The sequence below is a fragment of the Fukomys damarensis genome, unplaced genomic scaffold (assembly GCF_012274545.1).
Source record: "Fukomys damarensis isolate Sample0158 unplaced genomic scaffold, DMR_v1.0_HiC HiC_scaffold_23, whole genome shotgun sequence".
In the NCBI taxonomy this organism is placed as follows: Eukaryota; Metazoa; Chordata; class Mammalia; order Rodentia; family Bathyergidae; genus Fukomys; species Fukomys damarensis.
Window position 1 is genome coordinate 35740329 of NW_022900935.1, and position 18247 is coordinate 35758575.

At 36.2% G+C, this 18247-nt stretch overlaps 1 protein-coding gene across 2 annotated transcripts in view; it reads right to left on the bottom strand.

Annotated features, from left to right (window-relative positions):
• Positions 1 to 18247, bottom strand: part of Oma1 (OMA1 zinc metallopeptidase) — a 68331-nt gene that overhangs the window by 8095 nt on the left and 41989 nt on the right. For both annotated transcript variants that reach the window (XM_010610476.3, XM_010610475.3), the window contains exon 9: positions 13627 to 13776. In XM_010610476.3, the coding sequence (XP_010608778.1) occupies positions 13627 to 13776 (150 nt within the window). The remainder of the gene's footprint in view (positions 1 to 13626; positions 13777 to 18247) is intronic.

Genomic DNA, 18247 nt, shown 5'->3' on the forward strand with positions numbered 1-18247 from the left:
CCTGAATAATTATTGTTTGATCCTATGAAAAAAATTCTCCAAAGTAAACCCCATCAGAGTTAGTTGTCTTTTTCTTTGCTAATTTGTTATGACTCCATGGGTTTTGTTGTTTTGTTTTGTTTTTTTGTACCGGGGATTGAACTTGGTCCTTGCACTTACAAGACAGGCGGTGGAAGCACTGAGCTAAATCCCTGGCTCCATACGTTTTTAATTCAGGTTGTTTTGATTTACACTTCACCCATTTCCCAAATTAATCTGAGGATGTTCACTCTAGTTCACTATAGTTTTTACTTCTAGCTGCACCCACTCTGGCAATTTACACACACACACACACACACACACACACACACACACATACTTTAATTACTTCTAATCTTGACTTTATTAATATCATCTAACTAAAAATAATATTCTTCCAAATATTTTGGTTTTACTTTGTTACTTTATCTCTTTATTTTATGTTATTTTATCTCTGATCCTAAATACATTTTAATATTTGTTTAACTGAGCCAATGATTATCATTTTAACTTAATTTTCCAAAGAATTAACTATTGTCATTTTGCTTATTCGTGCTTAAATTAACTGTATTTCCTCTATTTGAAGCATTTATAACAGTTCTATTTCTTTTCTAATTATAGACATTTTAATTGATAAAGTTTTCTTCAAATATAGTTTTGGCAACAACCCATAAAATGTAACTACATCATTATAAATCTTACTGATTTTTTAAACTTGTGTACAGATTTCTCTCTTACATGTACATTTTAATTTTTATGTGGCCACCATCTTCTAATTTGTATTAATTTAATCTTATGTATTTATTTATTTGGGTATTTATTTATTTATTTTGGTACTGGGGATCAAACTCAGGACCTTGTACTTGTGAGGCAGGCAGCAGAACCACTGAGCTATGTTGTGACAATTTGACTATAATCATACATTTATGGGGTTTTTTTCAAGCTACATGACCAATTTTTTAAAATTGTATACATTTGAAATACACTCCTTTTTCTTAAGATTTAGTTTCTCTGTGTGAGTGTGTGTGTGTGTCTGTATGTGTGTGTGAATACTGCTGGGGATTAATAGTGCAGGACCCTTTCACCAAGCTATATTCCTAGACCGTTCTTCATTTATTTTGGACAGCATCTTACTAGGTTCCTAGGTTCCCTAGGCTGGGCCTGAACTTGTGATCTTCCTGTGTCATCCTCCCAGAGGACTGGGATTACAGGCATTTAGCTTCTTGTTAGTTACATCTTATTTTTCATATTGTTTAACTGAATTCTTCAATTCCTTACTTGGCTTGAGGTTTTCTGGAAGCATATTATGATATGTAAGAATGCTATAATAATATACAAACTTGTAGTTGATGTAAATCCCTGGAAAGAGGGCTGACATGCTGCTCTGCATTTTAACTGGGAAGGATCTTCCATCTCACAAGAAAGAAAAGATGATATGGCTAAATACATTAAAGTCTGCTAGTTCCACTGTTTTTTGTTTTCCTTACCCCTGAATTTATACTTCTCTGGGGTCCAATGTCATTCTGGTGTCTTTAAAGCTCTCCTTTCTAGGGAACTTGTAAGAGCCTACCTTTGCAATGAGGATTAAACACTTCATGAATTTAACTATCTGAGCTTTGTCACATCCAAGCTTCTCATGCATAATACTCTGGGAAATGTCTGAAAACACATCTTGAAAAACACTATTTAAACAAACAAACAAAAAAATGTGATACAGCACCACAAAGAAATACAGATATGACTAAAGGACCAAGTGGATTTCTTTTCTACTGCTACACACAGCTTGGATTTCCTGGTGTTTCGCAACATTCTTTCATTTCTTAGACATTTTGGGAGCTTTCAGTGTTTTAACTTGGTTGTGCTATGATCCTCAATCATCCACATCAATGAGACTATTCCCTGGAGCATCAGTTCTGCTCTTTACATTCTCCACTAAATGTTGTACAGCTTTTCTGCTGTATTCGCAAGGTGAGTGATTTTCTGCAATGAAGGTGTCTTGCCCTTGTCCAGTCATTCTTCCTTGCCCTGTAGCATTCAAGGCTGGTGGTATTGCTTCTGTGGGAGTTCTGGCCAGTCGTGCTGTCCTCTTCAGTAGAGGGATTTTCTAAACTATTCATACCTGATGTTTAACTTTTCATTTTGTTTTTCATAATTTTCTACTCTTAAAGCTTATTTTATAGCAAACAATGGGCATTTGTCTTTTGCTATTATTATTGGTTTTAGTTAAGAGAAGAGTCCTTCTAGTGTTACTGTATTATATTAGTTATGGACAGTCAATAAATCTTTCAGATAAAATTGCTTTCTTCATTCTTTTCAACTCTTCCCAATGAGTATACACTGATTATCATTCTAATTTGTTAAAAGTTTTCTGTTCCCGTAAAGAGGGGGAAATGTGGCTGTGACATCCGTTATTCTATTAGGGTTGATTTGGCTGGTCTAGGTTTCTTCTTCTTTTTTTTTTTTTTTTTTTTTTTTTTTTTTTTTTGGTTTTTGAGACAGGGTCTCACTATGTAGTTGAGACTGACCAGGCTGGTCTCGAACTCACAGCCATCCTCCTGTCTCTGCCTCCCGAGTGCTGTACAGGCGTGTGCCACCATGCCCGGCCTTTTTATTTATTTATTTTTTAGTTTTTTGGAGGTTTCTTCTTCAATGTTTTAAACAGATTGCTTCTGAAATCTCACACTCAAGCCACTCCAGAAAGAGGAGGATGGTTCCTCAACCAAAAAACTCAGGTTGCTTGAAAAGAGAATTACTTGCAGAAGGCAAAGTTGGCACCCCACAATCACCTGCTGGCCTTAAGGTCAGAGATCACCTTGATTCAGGCTGGCACCATCCAATCCCAGTGGACTCTGACATCTTGAAACAAGGCAACCAGATATTGAGAACACTCCATGAAAAAGAACACAAGGCATAGCTGCACCCACCTATAAAATGTTCTTGCCAGAATTTGACTTCTACTTACAGATACATACGGAGGAGAAACACATTAGATAATACCACACAGAAGCGATCAGGTAAGTCTAGACCCTAGTATGTGGCAGTATCTCTATTCAAGGAGTCAATGATAAGTTTAAAAATAAAACAAAGGGAGGGGCTTGATCTAACGCTAAACAGGTATAAAGACATAAGGACAAAATGCAGTGTGGACTCTTATCAGATCCTAACTTGAACAAACCAAATGTAAAGCTGTATTCTGAGAAAGGAAATCTAAATATGAATAGGAGAATTAATTTTAAGGTATTACTATGAATTTTCTTAGGCACGTGTTTCAAAACAGCCACCCTCAAAATATGAGAACTGGTCCTAAGGTGCCAGCTGGAACAAAGAGAAGCAGACAGATCCAGGATTGCACAGAGGATAATTTGTTGAGGAACTTACTGATGGTTCTAAGAAGCAGGAAGACCACTTGAATTCCCACAATCTGAATCAGTGCATATAATGCATGGATCAGGACAAAAGTAACTTCATCTCAGTTGGAATGTACCTGGTTTATCTTAAACTCATATCAAAGAGTCCGGCACATCCCAGGAAGGAAGGCTCAGCTATAAAGATCCACCAGTCTAATGGTTATGTCTATTTCCAGCTTGCTGTGAAACCATACAAGAAAAGTCAAGCAGCTGACTCTGGGCAATCATTGCAGCTACATCTCCAGTTGCCTAGTCACGTGAAGCTGAGTCTGTGCGGCAGGATAATGGTAGAATGGTAGAAGAAAATGATTATACTTTCTGAAAGGCATATTGAAGTTGATGGTGAAAGAGTAGGAAATGTCATCCCCCAAATGACACTTTGATTGGCTGATTACTTTGAACTGAGAGTACTTGGAAAATAAAGTTTGGTTCCTGCTTTTTGTGATTTCTGTCCATGCTTGTTCTTTTCCTTGGAAACCTTGCCTGACTGGGCCTTCTTTCAGCCCACTGATCCCAACAGTGCCTCATATAGTGTTTTATTCAGGGTTATCTCCACCATTTATGGTCAATGAATAATTTCATAACTTTGTGAATTGTAAAAACTTAATAATAAAAATACTTGTTCATGGAAATGAACTACTGTCTGATAGAATGCAACTGATTACTGCCCTATAAAGGGAGCAATTTTGCACCTATTTGTACTCTTTATTGCCTTTATACCTATTGATAAAAGTAAAAATGGCTGTAGAATCATTTAAAACAAAAGAGCTCAAAATCCTTTCCTGAACTTTAGAAATGTACCAACCAACAGAAGGAAGATTACTACACGAACCATGTCAGGAACTAATCTAACAAAGGGAATCATTTCTTGGAATCTAACAAGACCTTGCAAAGTTTGAGACATACTGGAGTGCTAGTTTTGCCTATTTTTTTTCTCATTGAGTTTATTTGTACTTTTTAGGTATGCAGTACAGTTACATTCATCACTGGGATCTTGTACCTTTACATGACAGGTCTTGGTTCTCACTTTTTCCCCATATCCCTGCCCTCCCTTCACCCTCTCCACCCTTCTCTATTTACAAAGACTTTGTTTGCATTTTTCCTTTTTGCATATTTTTTTATTTTCCTTATTTCCTTTCCCCTACCCTTCCCACTTCCCTTATACCTTTAGCCCTTTTCTTCCTATTAGTTTTGCCTACTGACCCAGGCATCCTAATGAACTTATGAAATTTATGACTATTATAGACAGCTAAGTTAGATAGGAAATTAATATACAGTCAGAGAGGAACTGGGCTCTCAAGGAAGTCAGTGAAAACTAAAGACATCATAATTGTGGCTGGAGGTGCATCTGAAGAAGGTCAAGCCTCAAGATAAAGTCACAACGGCTATATTGCATACCTCCCTAGGGGGTAAGCAGAACTGAAGACTATATAGTACTGTAATTAGTACCACACAGTCCATTATGTCCAGATATGCATCAGACACCCAGTGGATGACCGGAACACCTGGAATCATCCCTTCCTAAAAATGTTCCTGTTTTAGAAGTCACAGGCAAGCCAAGGTTAATGATGTCAGCTATGTAGCCTTAATCAATACAGTATTATTAGCTAAGCAGCTATACTTGCCATCTTATTGGTTGATTATAATTTGACCCATGCTGTACCTGCATTGTGACACTGCTATATAAATTACCCCTGACAAACAACCTCAGTGGCAAACACTCAGGAGCTACCCCTCAGTAAGTTTTTCCTACTCTTAACCTCCATTGTGCCTGGAATTCATTCTTCAGTTTCAGAGGACACAATCTCAGTGCATCTGACATCTAGCAGGTTAGTTGTTATATTTCTCCTGTCTCATGACCATCCTTATTTGTGCAACCATTTCCAACAGCTGAATAGGATAAAAAAACAAAATACACATTCATTTAGTGGAACACTTGTTCCATATAACTGCACCTGTACTCCCAATTTGCAAATCTATTTTTTATTTGACTGTGACTGTCTTTCTGTTAATCTTAATTTCATGTATGATTTCTTGGCTCACATCTGAATTCCTGAATTCTTCTTTGCACTAGTTGTAGCACGTCATTTTCCCTCGTTAATGAGTTAACTAAAATCTCAGACTTATTTATTTTACATTTGTATGAGGCGTAATTTCACCTTTCAAAAAATTCAATCTTTAACCCTATTTCATTTTCATAAACTACAATGGAAATAGGAGTCTGACTCATTTTTAAAGTTAAAGTTCAAAGTATAAATTGAAAAATTTAAAGAAAACATAAAAACTTAAAAATAAGTTCACCTTGTCACAGGTCAATTATCCTCTGAGAGTATAAAGTAATTAGGCAAGGTTTTCACATAAAAATATTTTATAGTTAACTACTAACAAAAAAGAATGATGAAATCCTGCCATCTGTAACAATATGAATGGATCTGAAGGCTATTATGCTACACGAAATAAGCCAGGCAAAGAAAGAAAAATACTGTATGATTTTCATATAGGGGAAAAATATGTAACTCCCAACCTGCTAGATATCAGCTATACCAAGTTCATGTTCCAAGAAATTGAAGAATAAATTCTAAGGAACAACAGAGGTTAAGAGCAGGAAAATTTATTGGGGAACAGGAATAGCTCCTTGCAGAGGACTGTAATATTTATTATGCCCAAAGCAAGCTATACAGAGTTAACCCCACAACTGGCTGTTCATAGGAGTCTGGTCAAAGCCCACATGCAGAGATCCACACATATTCTGATCCCACAACTAAATCCTTCAGACTAGAAGAACACTGTTCTAATTACAATCATATCTTGGGGCCGGGGATTTAGTTCAGTAGACCCAAGTTCAATCCCTGGTACCAAATCAATCAATCAATCAATCCTGAACACAGTCATATGTTTTGTCTATTCTGTCTCTAGTTGGAGAATACTTTGTCTTTTCCTTTATGAGCCTTGTCTACATTAATTTCCATACAAACCACAGGTCAACTTTACCCCAATTAATTGCCAATAAATGTCAGTGCCCAGGACTGTCCGGCACCTTCGTTGGTTGCACCAGCATTGGTTGTCCTGGCACCCCACTTTCTCTATCTTAGTTCTGTCTTTTAGTGTATTTTTTTCCTCAGGCCTCATATACTAGGCAGGTGGGTACTGGAACCTGACTACAGGACTCTCCGGCAGCTCCTGAAAGGAGGTATCCTGAATGGGTTGCAAACAAGCCCACTTCTCTGACAAAGTTTTATAGAGCAAAATCATGAGGTGGATACAATGTGGGTCAAAACTATAATCAACCAATAAGCTATACAAGTATAGCTGCCAGGCTAATATTGATCCAATAGTAGCAAGGACATATAGCTGACATCATTCACCTTGGTTGATAATCTATAGTCTTAGTATTAGTCTTAGTGGTCTTAATCTTAGTGGGTAGGAGAGGATGGCACACCCCTAGTGAGATAATGGTTTCTTTATACAGGTAATCTGAAAAGGGTGGTACCAATAATCTCAAGCTTCTCTTTATCCCCTAAGAAGTATGTAAATCTGGCCGTTGTGACTGTAATCTTCTTCAGATGCTCCTCCAGCTAGTTTTGATGTGTTCTCATCTTCTGCACTGACTCCCTTTAGGACCTCGCCCTATTATAATATTGCTACCTAACTTAGCTGTCTATAATAATCTCACATGTAGTAACTAAAACACTGGAACTCACAGAAGTTGAGAGAATGATAGCTGCCAGGGGCAGGATGGAGGAGTGGGGATGGGAAATCCTGGTTAAAGGGGCAAAGTCTCAGCAACGTTGGATGAAGAAGTTCTAAAGCTCTATGGCACAGCACTGTGGCCATAATAAATAATAATGACTTGTGGTATACTTGAAAACTGCTAAAAGTATAGATTTCAAATGCTGTCACTCACAAAAAAAGAAAAGAGTATATGAGGAGATGGATATGTTAGTTTGATCTGACCATTCTATAATCTATACAAATATCAAATGACCTTGTACCCATAAAAGCATAAAGCTTTTTAAAAGTTAAAAATAAGTAAATAATAAACACATGTATTTAATTATGGGATATATTCATTCCTAGTAGCAACTAATATTTATGAAACAACTTGCTAGTATACACTGGGATTTTTCTAGGAACTACAAACCAAGAAAACAGCAATTGTTTATGCATAAACTATCAATGATAACAATTAAATTTCATTTAAAAAGCAAAAAAAGGCCAGGGATTTAGCTCAGTGATTCCACTGCCTACCTCACAAGCACAAGGTCCTGAGTTTGAACCCAGGTACCAAAAAAACAAAAAAGCCAGAGAGGCTTTATGATTGGATTAAAAGCTTCCTCTGAAAGCAGGAAAGCAAGCTATTTCAAGAAGAAAAAAAAATCCACCTCCATTTTTGCACTTTTTCCTAAAAATAGCAGCATACTTTTCCCTCTTAACCACCCCCCAAAAGCAATTTTTTTCTTGCAGTCCATTCATTTCAGCCTCAAGTAGATACACATCACAGGCACCATAATGTTTCTTTAGGGTTTAGGCAATGTTACTATGAGTCTTCTTGGCTTATATGATGCAGAGGCCAATTCAATTACAGGAGCTGCTATGATATTTGCCTTTTCTTCAACACTCTCCATGTTAGACAAAATGAAATTCTGTAAGGTGAATGGGGTATGTTTGTGCACACTGGCCAACAACAACATTTCACTTTAATGTTAAAACACTCATTTTTCTGCTCATGAGATGTATTATATTAAGGATTTATTCCTTTACTTTGCCCAATTATAAATACATAAGAATGATTTACACATGAGCTTCCTGAAAGTTTAAAGGATTCAAATAAGATGAGATTAAAATGAACGCATTTATAATCTGTCACTGACTGATTTTGATACCTAAAGATTGACTGTAGGAAATCTAAACATCAAGATTTAAAAAACAGCTGACAAATACAGCTAGCACTGAAAGCTCTAAAAACACTTCAATATAAACCTTCTTATTTTGATTATAATAACACACCTAAACAATTAACAATTTCAAATTAATGTTCTTCCTATATGTTCTATCATTCTTCATCTTCCTTGCTCCCAAAGGGAGGATCGCAAAAGAAAAACAGCAGGGGGATGTAAAGAATAAAAAATTCACCCTAATACTTGCAGTTTAAAAATTAATCTTTCAAGTAAATTTCCCTTATTTATACCTATTCCTATTTTACAATTTTTTTTATTTTTCAAGAAGTTAGGCATCTCTTTCAAAGACAAATTATGATATAAGCTTATACATAGATTTAAAGTCCAAACAGTGTAACTGTAATTTTACAACTGTCATGCTATTAAACATCAACAAGTGGATAAAACATCTGTTCTTCAATTTTTCACCCAAGTTGTTATGGTAACCAAAATATGTGGGATATGTTTCCTAAATTTAACTGATTATTTCAAGTAAATAAAATTATAACATATAAGCTTATTAACTACAAGTAATATTATTACTACAAACCTATATTTATCCTTTTTAAATGCTAGTAGATCACAGCCTTATATTTAACTAAGCATTTACACGTTTCATCTTGGAATTCACATGAAAAAAATAGCAAGGGTATATTTTTTTCCAATTTGGGGGCGTTATCTTGATTTAAAAACAAAACAAAACAGGAATTAATCTGTTTTCTGAGCAATACACTACAATAAAGTACTCCCAAATTAGACAACAGTACTGCTGTTAAGTTGCAAAATTAGTTGCAGACCATATCCTTCCCAACACAAGAGGGAGACGCTGATGCCCATGACCTTTCACTCATGTCCTGTCTGTGCACAAGGCCAGGTCCTCCCGGGCTCACCTTCTCTGGCCCCAGCCTGAACTACTATTTCAGCAGCCTCTCCCCTCTCCTCACACACTGCCTACCTTCTAAGGAAACTCTTCTCCCTCAAATTCATACTTTAAAGCTCTAAACCCCAATGTAATGCCTTTGGAGACAGAGCCTACAAGGAGGTAATGAAGGTTAAATGAGGTCATAAATATGGGACCCTAATCCAATGCCATTCATGCCCTCATAGTAAGGGACACCAGAGAGCCATACTTCTCCCCACCTCCCCTTTTAATTGATGGCTTTCCTATACTGCAGAATAAGCTTTAAGAAGGGTGGATTTCTGGCTATTCAGTTCATATCAGCTAGCACACTTACAACATGACACAACAGATGATTAATAAATACTTACTAAAGGCATACAATACAAACTTAAAATATCTCTTTTTTTCTGTGGTACTGGGGTTGGAAGCCAGGACCTTGCACATGCCAGGGAGGCATGGTGCCACTGAGCCACATCCCCAGCCCCAAATTTAAAGTATCTTAAACTATGGATATACTATGGCAAGAAATAATACACTTTACAATGATGTTCAAAGAATCCAATAAAAAATTTACTATCTTCAATAAGTTAAATTTAAAAAATCAAAATTTGTGTTCTCACTATAGAAGCACAGAATCTTGCTTTCTTGTTCTGTGAATCTGATCTACAATAGGCTATGTCCTTCTCCTACCAATTAAATGTGGAAAACACCTACTCTGGCTTTCCTGTCCCAGAATTTGCTCTCCACTCTCACTCTTAGGTGAACTCAACCACTCTCACTGCTTTACCCATTACCTCTTTGGAGTGACTCTGAGGTCATCATCTCTGGCCTAGATTTCTCTGTGCTCTGGTGCTGCACTGTCTTCCTCACCACCTTTATGGTGTGCATCATTTAAGCCACACCATCAGAAACATCAAAAGGACAGAAGCTTTAGGTAGATTATAACATGGTACCCATTTGAGTGGGAAAAAGATCCTAAACAAAACAGTATTTTAAAATGTTATCTTTAGCTGCACATAGATTCACATAATTCCATACTCTGCCTGAGGAATGTATTTCTTTCATCACAGAAATGAGACCTGTGGCAACAGGGAATTAAAATCTTTGAGTTATGACTGTGTATTCTAATTAACAGTGTACCCTTACACTAATTATCAGTTTCACTTCAACCACTGAATTATTCCCAATATTGTAGTAGAGTTTTATTGCTTTCAAATTGAATTTAATCACTTGGGGGGAAAATATAAGAAATTTATCTGAAGATTTCAAATTAAGTTTCTGAACAGGGAGAGTTTATTTTTAGAAGAAAAATAACTCCCATGTTTTTCTTCACCATTGGCTCCCAAATAACATTCATTTCTCCAACCATTTTTCTCCTTAGTCGCTAATCAATTATAATTTTAAAAACAAAAATTTTTCTAAAGCACATTCTTTTAATCTCTCTGAAGATTCTTAGTAATTTGATGAAACGACAACTTGAAATTTAGGAAAGGATTTATATCCAAGTTGCTTAGTAGAATTCATTATCATCCTTTAACAAACCACCTATTTTTAAAATTTCATTCAGCAAAACTAAAAAGAGGAATTTCCAACAAAAAAATCACAGGTTTACTATGGCTCTAGAGCCAAATCAGCCTTGGAGGGTCCTGGGCATCAGCACTGAGGAGGCTCTGAGAGTCAATGACACCCAGTACCATCTGTCATTGGGGAGACACACTCTGAGGTCTACACTGCCCTGGAAGGTAAGTGATTGTGACACACTAAATCAGGCAAATTTTACTGCTATTTCTTTCTCAAGTATTTTTTCTTCAAATGAAGAATATAAAGGAAATGGGTTGGGTAAGTGTTGCTATAGACTGAATGTTTGGGACCCTTCAGACTTGGATGTGATAGTGCCTGAGGGCGAGGCCTTGGAGCAGTGTTTGGATCACAACAGTGGAGCCTGCTGACCGGGACTGGAGTCCTCTAGCACCTTCTATCTTGTGAGTCTACTACACAATAGGCCTTTGCCAGTTATCAACCTGCTGGCACTTTTTTTTTTTTTTTGATACCTGGGATCAAACTCGGGATCTAGCGATTGCAAGGCAGACGGGGGGTGCAACTGAGCTAAATCCCCAGCCCCTCTGGCACTTTAATCTAAGACTTCCTAGCCTCCAAAACTGTGAGAAATAAATTTATAAGCCACTCAGTCTCTGGTAATCTGTAATAGCTGCCAACTAAGACAGCGCTTAAGAAACCAAGCTCAGCTGTCCCCGATGGTCATGGAAGGCACAAAGGATGCTCATATTATTAACAAATCCTGTCATCATTCCTTTCAAAATACATCCAGAATCTGACCAGTTCCTTCCCACTCTTCTGCTGCCATTATCACCTTATACCAGGATTAAAGAACCTCAACAGTCTCAAATCCAGCCTTGCCCTACTAACATCCCAACCCAAGTGATCACTACAGAACATGAGGCTGAGCCCTGTATGTCCATCGACAGATGAATGCATAAAGAACATGTGGTATTTAAACACAATGGAGTACTACTCTGCCATAAAGAAGGATAATCTTGAGTCATCTGCAGGAATATAGATCCACCTTCAGACCATAATGTCAAGTAAAATAAACACACAAGCTTAATTATCACATGGTTTCCCTTAAATGAGAATTCCAAAATATAAATAAAGAGCATGGTAAAAGACTGATAATAAGAAATAGGGAGATAGATCTTTTACAAATGGGAAGGAACCAAGACATGGAAGATAGAGGAAGGAGGGAGGGGAAGGGGACAGAAAAATAATTAAGGCGTGTTATGTACATGTACCAGCTCCTCATGAGGAATGTAATCATTATGTACTACAAACACATACTAATTAAAATGGACAAAAACAAAAAAGAACATGAGGCTGAATGAGTCTCTCCTCTGCTTCAAACCTCTACTGGCCCAAAGTGAAAGTCCTTACAATGCCCAATCCTTCATGGCCTAGACCCTCCATTCCTCCTTTTCTTTATTCAGCCCCACGTCTTCCTTGATACTCCATGAACACACCAAGCATCTCTCATGTCAGGTCCTCAGCACAAGGTGCTTCCCCAGCTGCAAGGCTCTGCCTCTAGGCAGGCACAGGACTCATGCACCTGCCCCCTTCCTGATCCCATCCACTCAGGCCTTCCTGGACAGCAGAACACAGAACAGTGTCTCTTCTCTGCCACCCAGCCTTTCTGATCCCTTCCACTTATCTTACTGATGCCTGACATACTGTCTCCCTGTTAACTGCATTATCTACTAGAGTGTGTGCATCGACTAACACAGACTGTTTTGTCCCTTGTCATTCATCAGCAATAGGACACAGAATGGCAGATTACCAATCAATATCAGTAAAAACTGATCAAATGAATTGATGAATCTTTTGCTTATCTCAAGCTAAATACAGATTTTTCTTTAAAAACCATATTACATTTATATTTTCTTATGATGATTATATATTTCTTATATTCAATTTTGTTTAGCTTAGCATCATTAAAATAGCAAGAACCAAACCTCTTTAGCTTTTCTATGGCCTACATCTAGCATTTTCTCTTTTAACAGGTACTCATATTTGTGGATCTGAATTTAAAGTCATACTGAAAGATACTTCTCTCATACATCTGGATCTGCTGTATGTTTCTTGAGCAAATAACCCAGTACTGATTTCTAAATTGCCAAAGAGTGTTCACCTTTCATAATTGACTGATGACAGAGTGTGCTTCCTCGCTGAGCAATGCCTGGCATGCATGTGTACTGATACGGAAACCACGGAAAGCATCTGAGTGATGTAACAGTCATTCTCAGAGGCTAGTGAAGCCTACTTGGGACATAGCTGCATCAGCTTGATCCATAAATTAGTTTTAATAAACAAGAGCCAAACACGTGTCATTCTGTCTTTACAAAGAAACAACCAGAAGCAAACTAATGTTAACAGACTTTTTTTCCCTAAGACAACAACTGAAATTAATGCCCATTTGACCCCAAATTTCTGTACAACTCATTATTTGATATTTTTAACAAAAAGCTTATATCACCAAGGAGCGATTAAATTATGTTCAATAAATTGAAAACAATAACATGCCCTGTTTTAAATTTTTATCAAGTCAGTTATAATTAAAGAATTAAATCTTCACCATTAGGAAAAGTCAACAGTACAAAGCAATTTATTTTCTAAGATATGTGGACAAGCAGGATTTTATTTTTAGCCCAATCCTTGGAAAATTGGTATTCTATAATTATAGTTATCAAAATAGCTGACATGTTACAACTCTTGTTCTATGCAAAACAAGGAACAGCATTATCAGTAAATGATACAGTAAAATAATTCCCTGCCTCATAGAATGTTAGCTCACCTCTGGTATAAGACTATCCAAGTGTTCAGCTCGGTTTCCATGAGAAGGGTGTGTAGATAACCACTCTGGCAGCTTGGGATGACCATGGAGGATGTCGGTAATCTCCATCTGCTGCCAAAACACTGAACTGGCTCTTACATCCACACAAGCCTAAAACCAAAATTGATAAAAGTACACACACCATATAGTTTTTTCTGAAAACATTTTTTTAAAAACTTAGGTCATTACATTTTTTTTTTTTTTAAGGAGGGTGTTATTGGATATAAGGAGGAGACTAGCACCTGGATTTCCAGGATGGGGTGGCCCATCACTATGTATTTTTTAAACATTTTCTATCACCATTTCGGTAAAAGTAGAATAGGTTCATTGCTTTAAAAAAAAGAAAAACTCAACCAATATAGTATAGAAAAAGAGATTACCACCCTCCTGCATCACTCCTCTCCTCATGCAGCATTCATAATAATCCCACCCCCAAAGATAACCCACTATCTTCAGCATACTGGATACTATGAGCATGTGTCAAGGGTAAAATCTACACAAATTAACATTTTTCTAGGATTTTTTAAGGTCTTAACAGACAACCTGTTATTAAAGAAATTTTACTTCTAATCTGTACCCACTAGAACAACTAGAAGTCTTCAAATAAAAATGCAGAATGAAAAGACAGTTATTTGTTTGGTTTGGTACTAGGGATTGAACTCACAAGCTTGCGCTTATGAAGCAGATGCGGTGTCACTGAGCTAAATCCCCAGCCCAAAACAGTTACTTCTCAATAGACAACAACTTATCTACTTTTCCTCGATATATATGAAAAATAACGTGTGTATGTGTATGTATATATATATATACACATATGAATATTTTAATATCGTAAAAAACCTCATAAATGTTTGTTATAGAACATTTCTGTAAAACTACTTAAGAAACTACTAACTAGGGGTGGTCAGAGATGTAGCTCAGGGGCAACGTGCCTGCCTGGCAAGATCAAGGTTCTAAGTTCGATCAGTGGTACCAGAAAAAAAAGAAACTACTATCTGTAGTTGTCCTAAGAAGGTAAATGAGGTATTTGAGAGTGGAGAGAAAATAGAACTTTTACTTCTGAATTACATTAAAATATGTCTGCAACTAAAACTTTTAAATTCTTTATGAGGTGGTTTACTATTTTTATAGACCTATCCAACTTCTTCATATTTCTTAACTTACTCTTTCTACATGAAATATCAGGGAAGCAAGTATCAAGAAAGCAAGTTTTTACTTCAAATTTAAATGGGAAAAGAAATCAAATTTTATACACTAAAATGTAGCATCAAAAAGCCTTAAGATAACGTGACTGTGGCATCCAAAAGGCAAATATAAAATATCACATGCTTATTACAGCTAAGCAACATCTGCATTGTTTCTTATCAAACATCATTAAAATATTTTCAAAGCTTGGAAAATGAAGAAAAATATTATTTGAAATTCAAATACAATGTATGTATTCAGTATTAAAAGCAATATAATTCTCTAAGATTTTTGAGTACTCTGAATACAACAGAATCCATGGTACTTTACCCTACTGCAGAGATATGGATATACATGTATATATGTATCTAAACAGGAATGAGAGAAATATACATATCAAACATATATAATCCATGTTCTTCATATACAGACACGTCTCTATATGTGCAGCATATGTATTATAAAAATATATACATAAGAATTATACACACACACACACATTCACATAAGAATAATTAATATTTATGGATAAATTCCAAATATCCATAATAACATGTCCCTCAATATTCAGGAGTCACCAGGTCACCACATTCACAATATAAATAAAAGCAGAGATAAGAAAGGCAATCTTCTACAATAATTGATAAAAATATACAATCACTTAAAAGAATTCCAACTGAAATCATCAGTTTTAAAAGTGTAGCTTGCCAAGCATGGTGGCACATGCTTGTACTCCCAGCACTTGGGATGAGTTTGAGGCCATCCTGGACTACACAGTTAGTTCAAGAACAGCCTGAACTATATAGTGAGATCCTGATTCAAACAACTGAAAAAAAAAATGCAACTTATCTAGCAAAGAAAAATAAAATGCCAAAAACTGGAAGATAAACATTTCAATAGACTTTACAAATTCATAAACTACCTGACTAAATGAGTTTTGTTTGCTATATAAACCAAAGGCATGCTTTTGTTTTGTGTTGGTTTAGTCTGCAAGTATTAGTCAAAAGACAATAATTCTCTGTTCAATTTCAAAGTAACTCAAAGTTGAAGGAAATCCATAAAACAACATTTTTATACAGAAACAATAAGAGAAATTAATCATCCCAATAGAATACAAAATTATTTCAAACTAAAAAATATTTCTAAAAGATCACTGGCTGGGTGAAGTCAGCAAGATGGGGGAATAGAAGTTAAGCTCCACTGGCCAACACAAAGTACAACTAGCAAGTGTCCACAGATTGGAACACCCTGCTAAAGATAATAACACTTGGAAACAAGCTTGACGTGCAGATATAAAAATACTCTTCTTCTAGCAATGTCACCCTTCTGACTTGCCAGATCTGCACAAAACCAGACAGAGATGATTTCCCTGGGCCCACAGCTACTATGGAGAAAATGCAAACCAGAGGCAGTCATCCATCTTCCTGAGCCCTCCAAGATAGTCCCCAGGGAGCACACTCAGTCTGACTTCACAAGGAAAGTACTAGGATAAATGGCACAGCCAGACTACCCAGGGCCAGGTAAAAACAAAGAAGTGAGGCAGAAGACACAGTGACAAGCCAGTAGGTATTGGTGGTACCTACCTGATCAGAGGTATTAGCCAAAATCACAGTTTACCCAACAATGCTGAGCATGTCACCTTCAAAAGCAGGTGTAAAGTACAACCCAGCTTGAGTCCCTGGACTATCATTCTCCCTTTCTATCCTCAGAGCCCACTCCAATGACTTCACCAAGGCAGGGAAAGCATGAGGATTACCAAGAATAAGAGAATCATGTCATTTTGAAAAGAAACTAATAAAATTCCAATAATGAGCCCCAAAGAAATGGAATCTATAAAATAACAAAGAATTCACAGTAACACTCATGAAGAAGTTTTGTGAACTATAAAAATATGGGGATAAAAAATTGAATGAAATTTAGAAGACAATCCATGAAAAAAGTAAAAAGTTTGACAAACAGAAACAATAAAAAACGAACCAAGCAGAAATTCTAGAGATGAAGAATATATTGACTAAAATAGAAAGCTCAATGAAAAGCTTCAACAGCAGGCTGTGTCAAGCAAAAAAGAAAAAAACAATCAGTGAAGTAGAAGACATTGGAAATTCACCAGTGAAAAGATGATAGCCTATGGGAATTATGGGATATCCCAAGCATTCTGCTTATGACTTATAGAAAAAGCAAAAAAGCCAGAAAGTACATTTAACAGTTTAAAATGTCCTAAATTCCTGAAGATGCCAATAATAGGAAGTGCAGAGGTCATCAATGAAATCCAAACCAAAGAGACTCACACTCTGACATACAATAACCAACTACTAAAAATCCAAGACAAAGAAAATCTTCTAAGAGAAACAAAATGTAAGAGATACATTACTCACAAAGGAGTTGATATAACAGCATTTTTTTTTTCTTTTTTTGCTACTGGTAGTTGAACCCAGGGCCTCTGCACCAAGTTATATCTCTCAGCCTGTTTTTAATGTATATACAGTCTCACAAGTTGTTAAATTGCCCATGCCTGTCTTGAACTTGTAGTCCTCCTGCATCAGTCTTCCAGAATGCTGAAATGACAAGTATGTGATACTCTGCATGGCTGACTATCAGCAGATTTTTTTCAGCAGAAACCATGCAGCCCAGGAGAGACTTAGACTTACTGACTAGACTTGCCACATAGGAATTGTTAAAGGGAGTGAGTTGCTACAGGGAGTGAACTGCTAAACTAAAACGTTGTTTAATAGTTTAAACTTAATAGTGTACCCCAAGAGCATCACTGTGACAGTGTGTTTACTATACTACCACAAGCATCACTTAGGTAGGTGTCCTTTTAACCAGTCAATTCTTATTTGCATGAGATACACTCATATATTTTTGTTTATATTGACTATTTTTGCATACTTTTTAATTTAGAATGCTATATTCACCTTAGATGTTTGTTTCTAGTGAAATTTAATAATAAGTTCGGGTTATTTTCTTTAATTTGTCTGTATTTGTGAAAAATATCCTATGATCTTGTGTTAAAATCTATAAAAACTCTTATTGTAAGTACATTAGATATAATTTTTATACTTCCCCAGAATTCTAATACTATTACAATACAAAACAGACATGTTTAGGACCCTGAGACTAAATAGGAAGGAAGTGCCTAAAGATCTGCAAAAGAAAAAACTAAAAAGGGAGAAATGTCAGCATATCAGAGAGGAAAAGTCTACGATATGAAATAGAAAGACAAAAAAGATATCTTCTTATTGTCAACTACTCACAGAAGTGATAAAGCTTGGTAGAAGAAATGAAACTAAACAAATTCTAAGAGTGGTCAATGATTATAATAATTCCATGGATGATGTGAGTTGACTAACATTAACAAGCTATCTTATAATCAAAAAGAAAGGAAAAATATTACAAA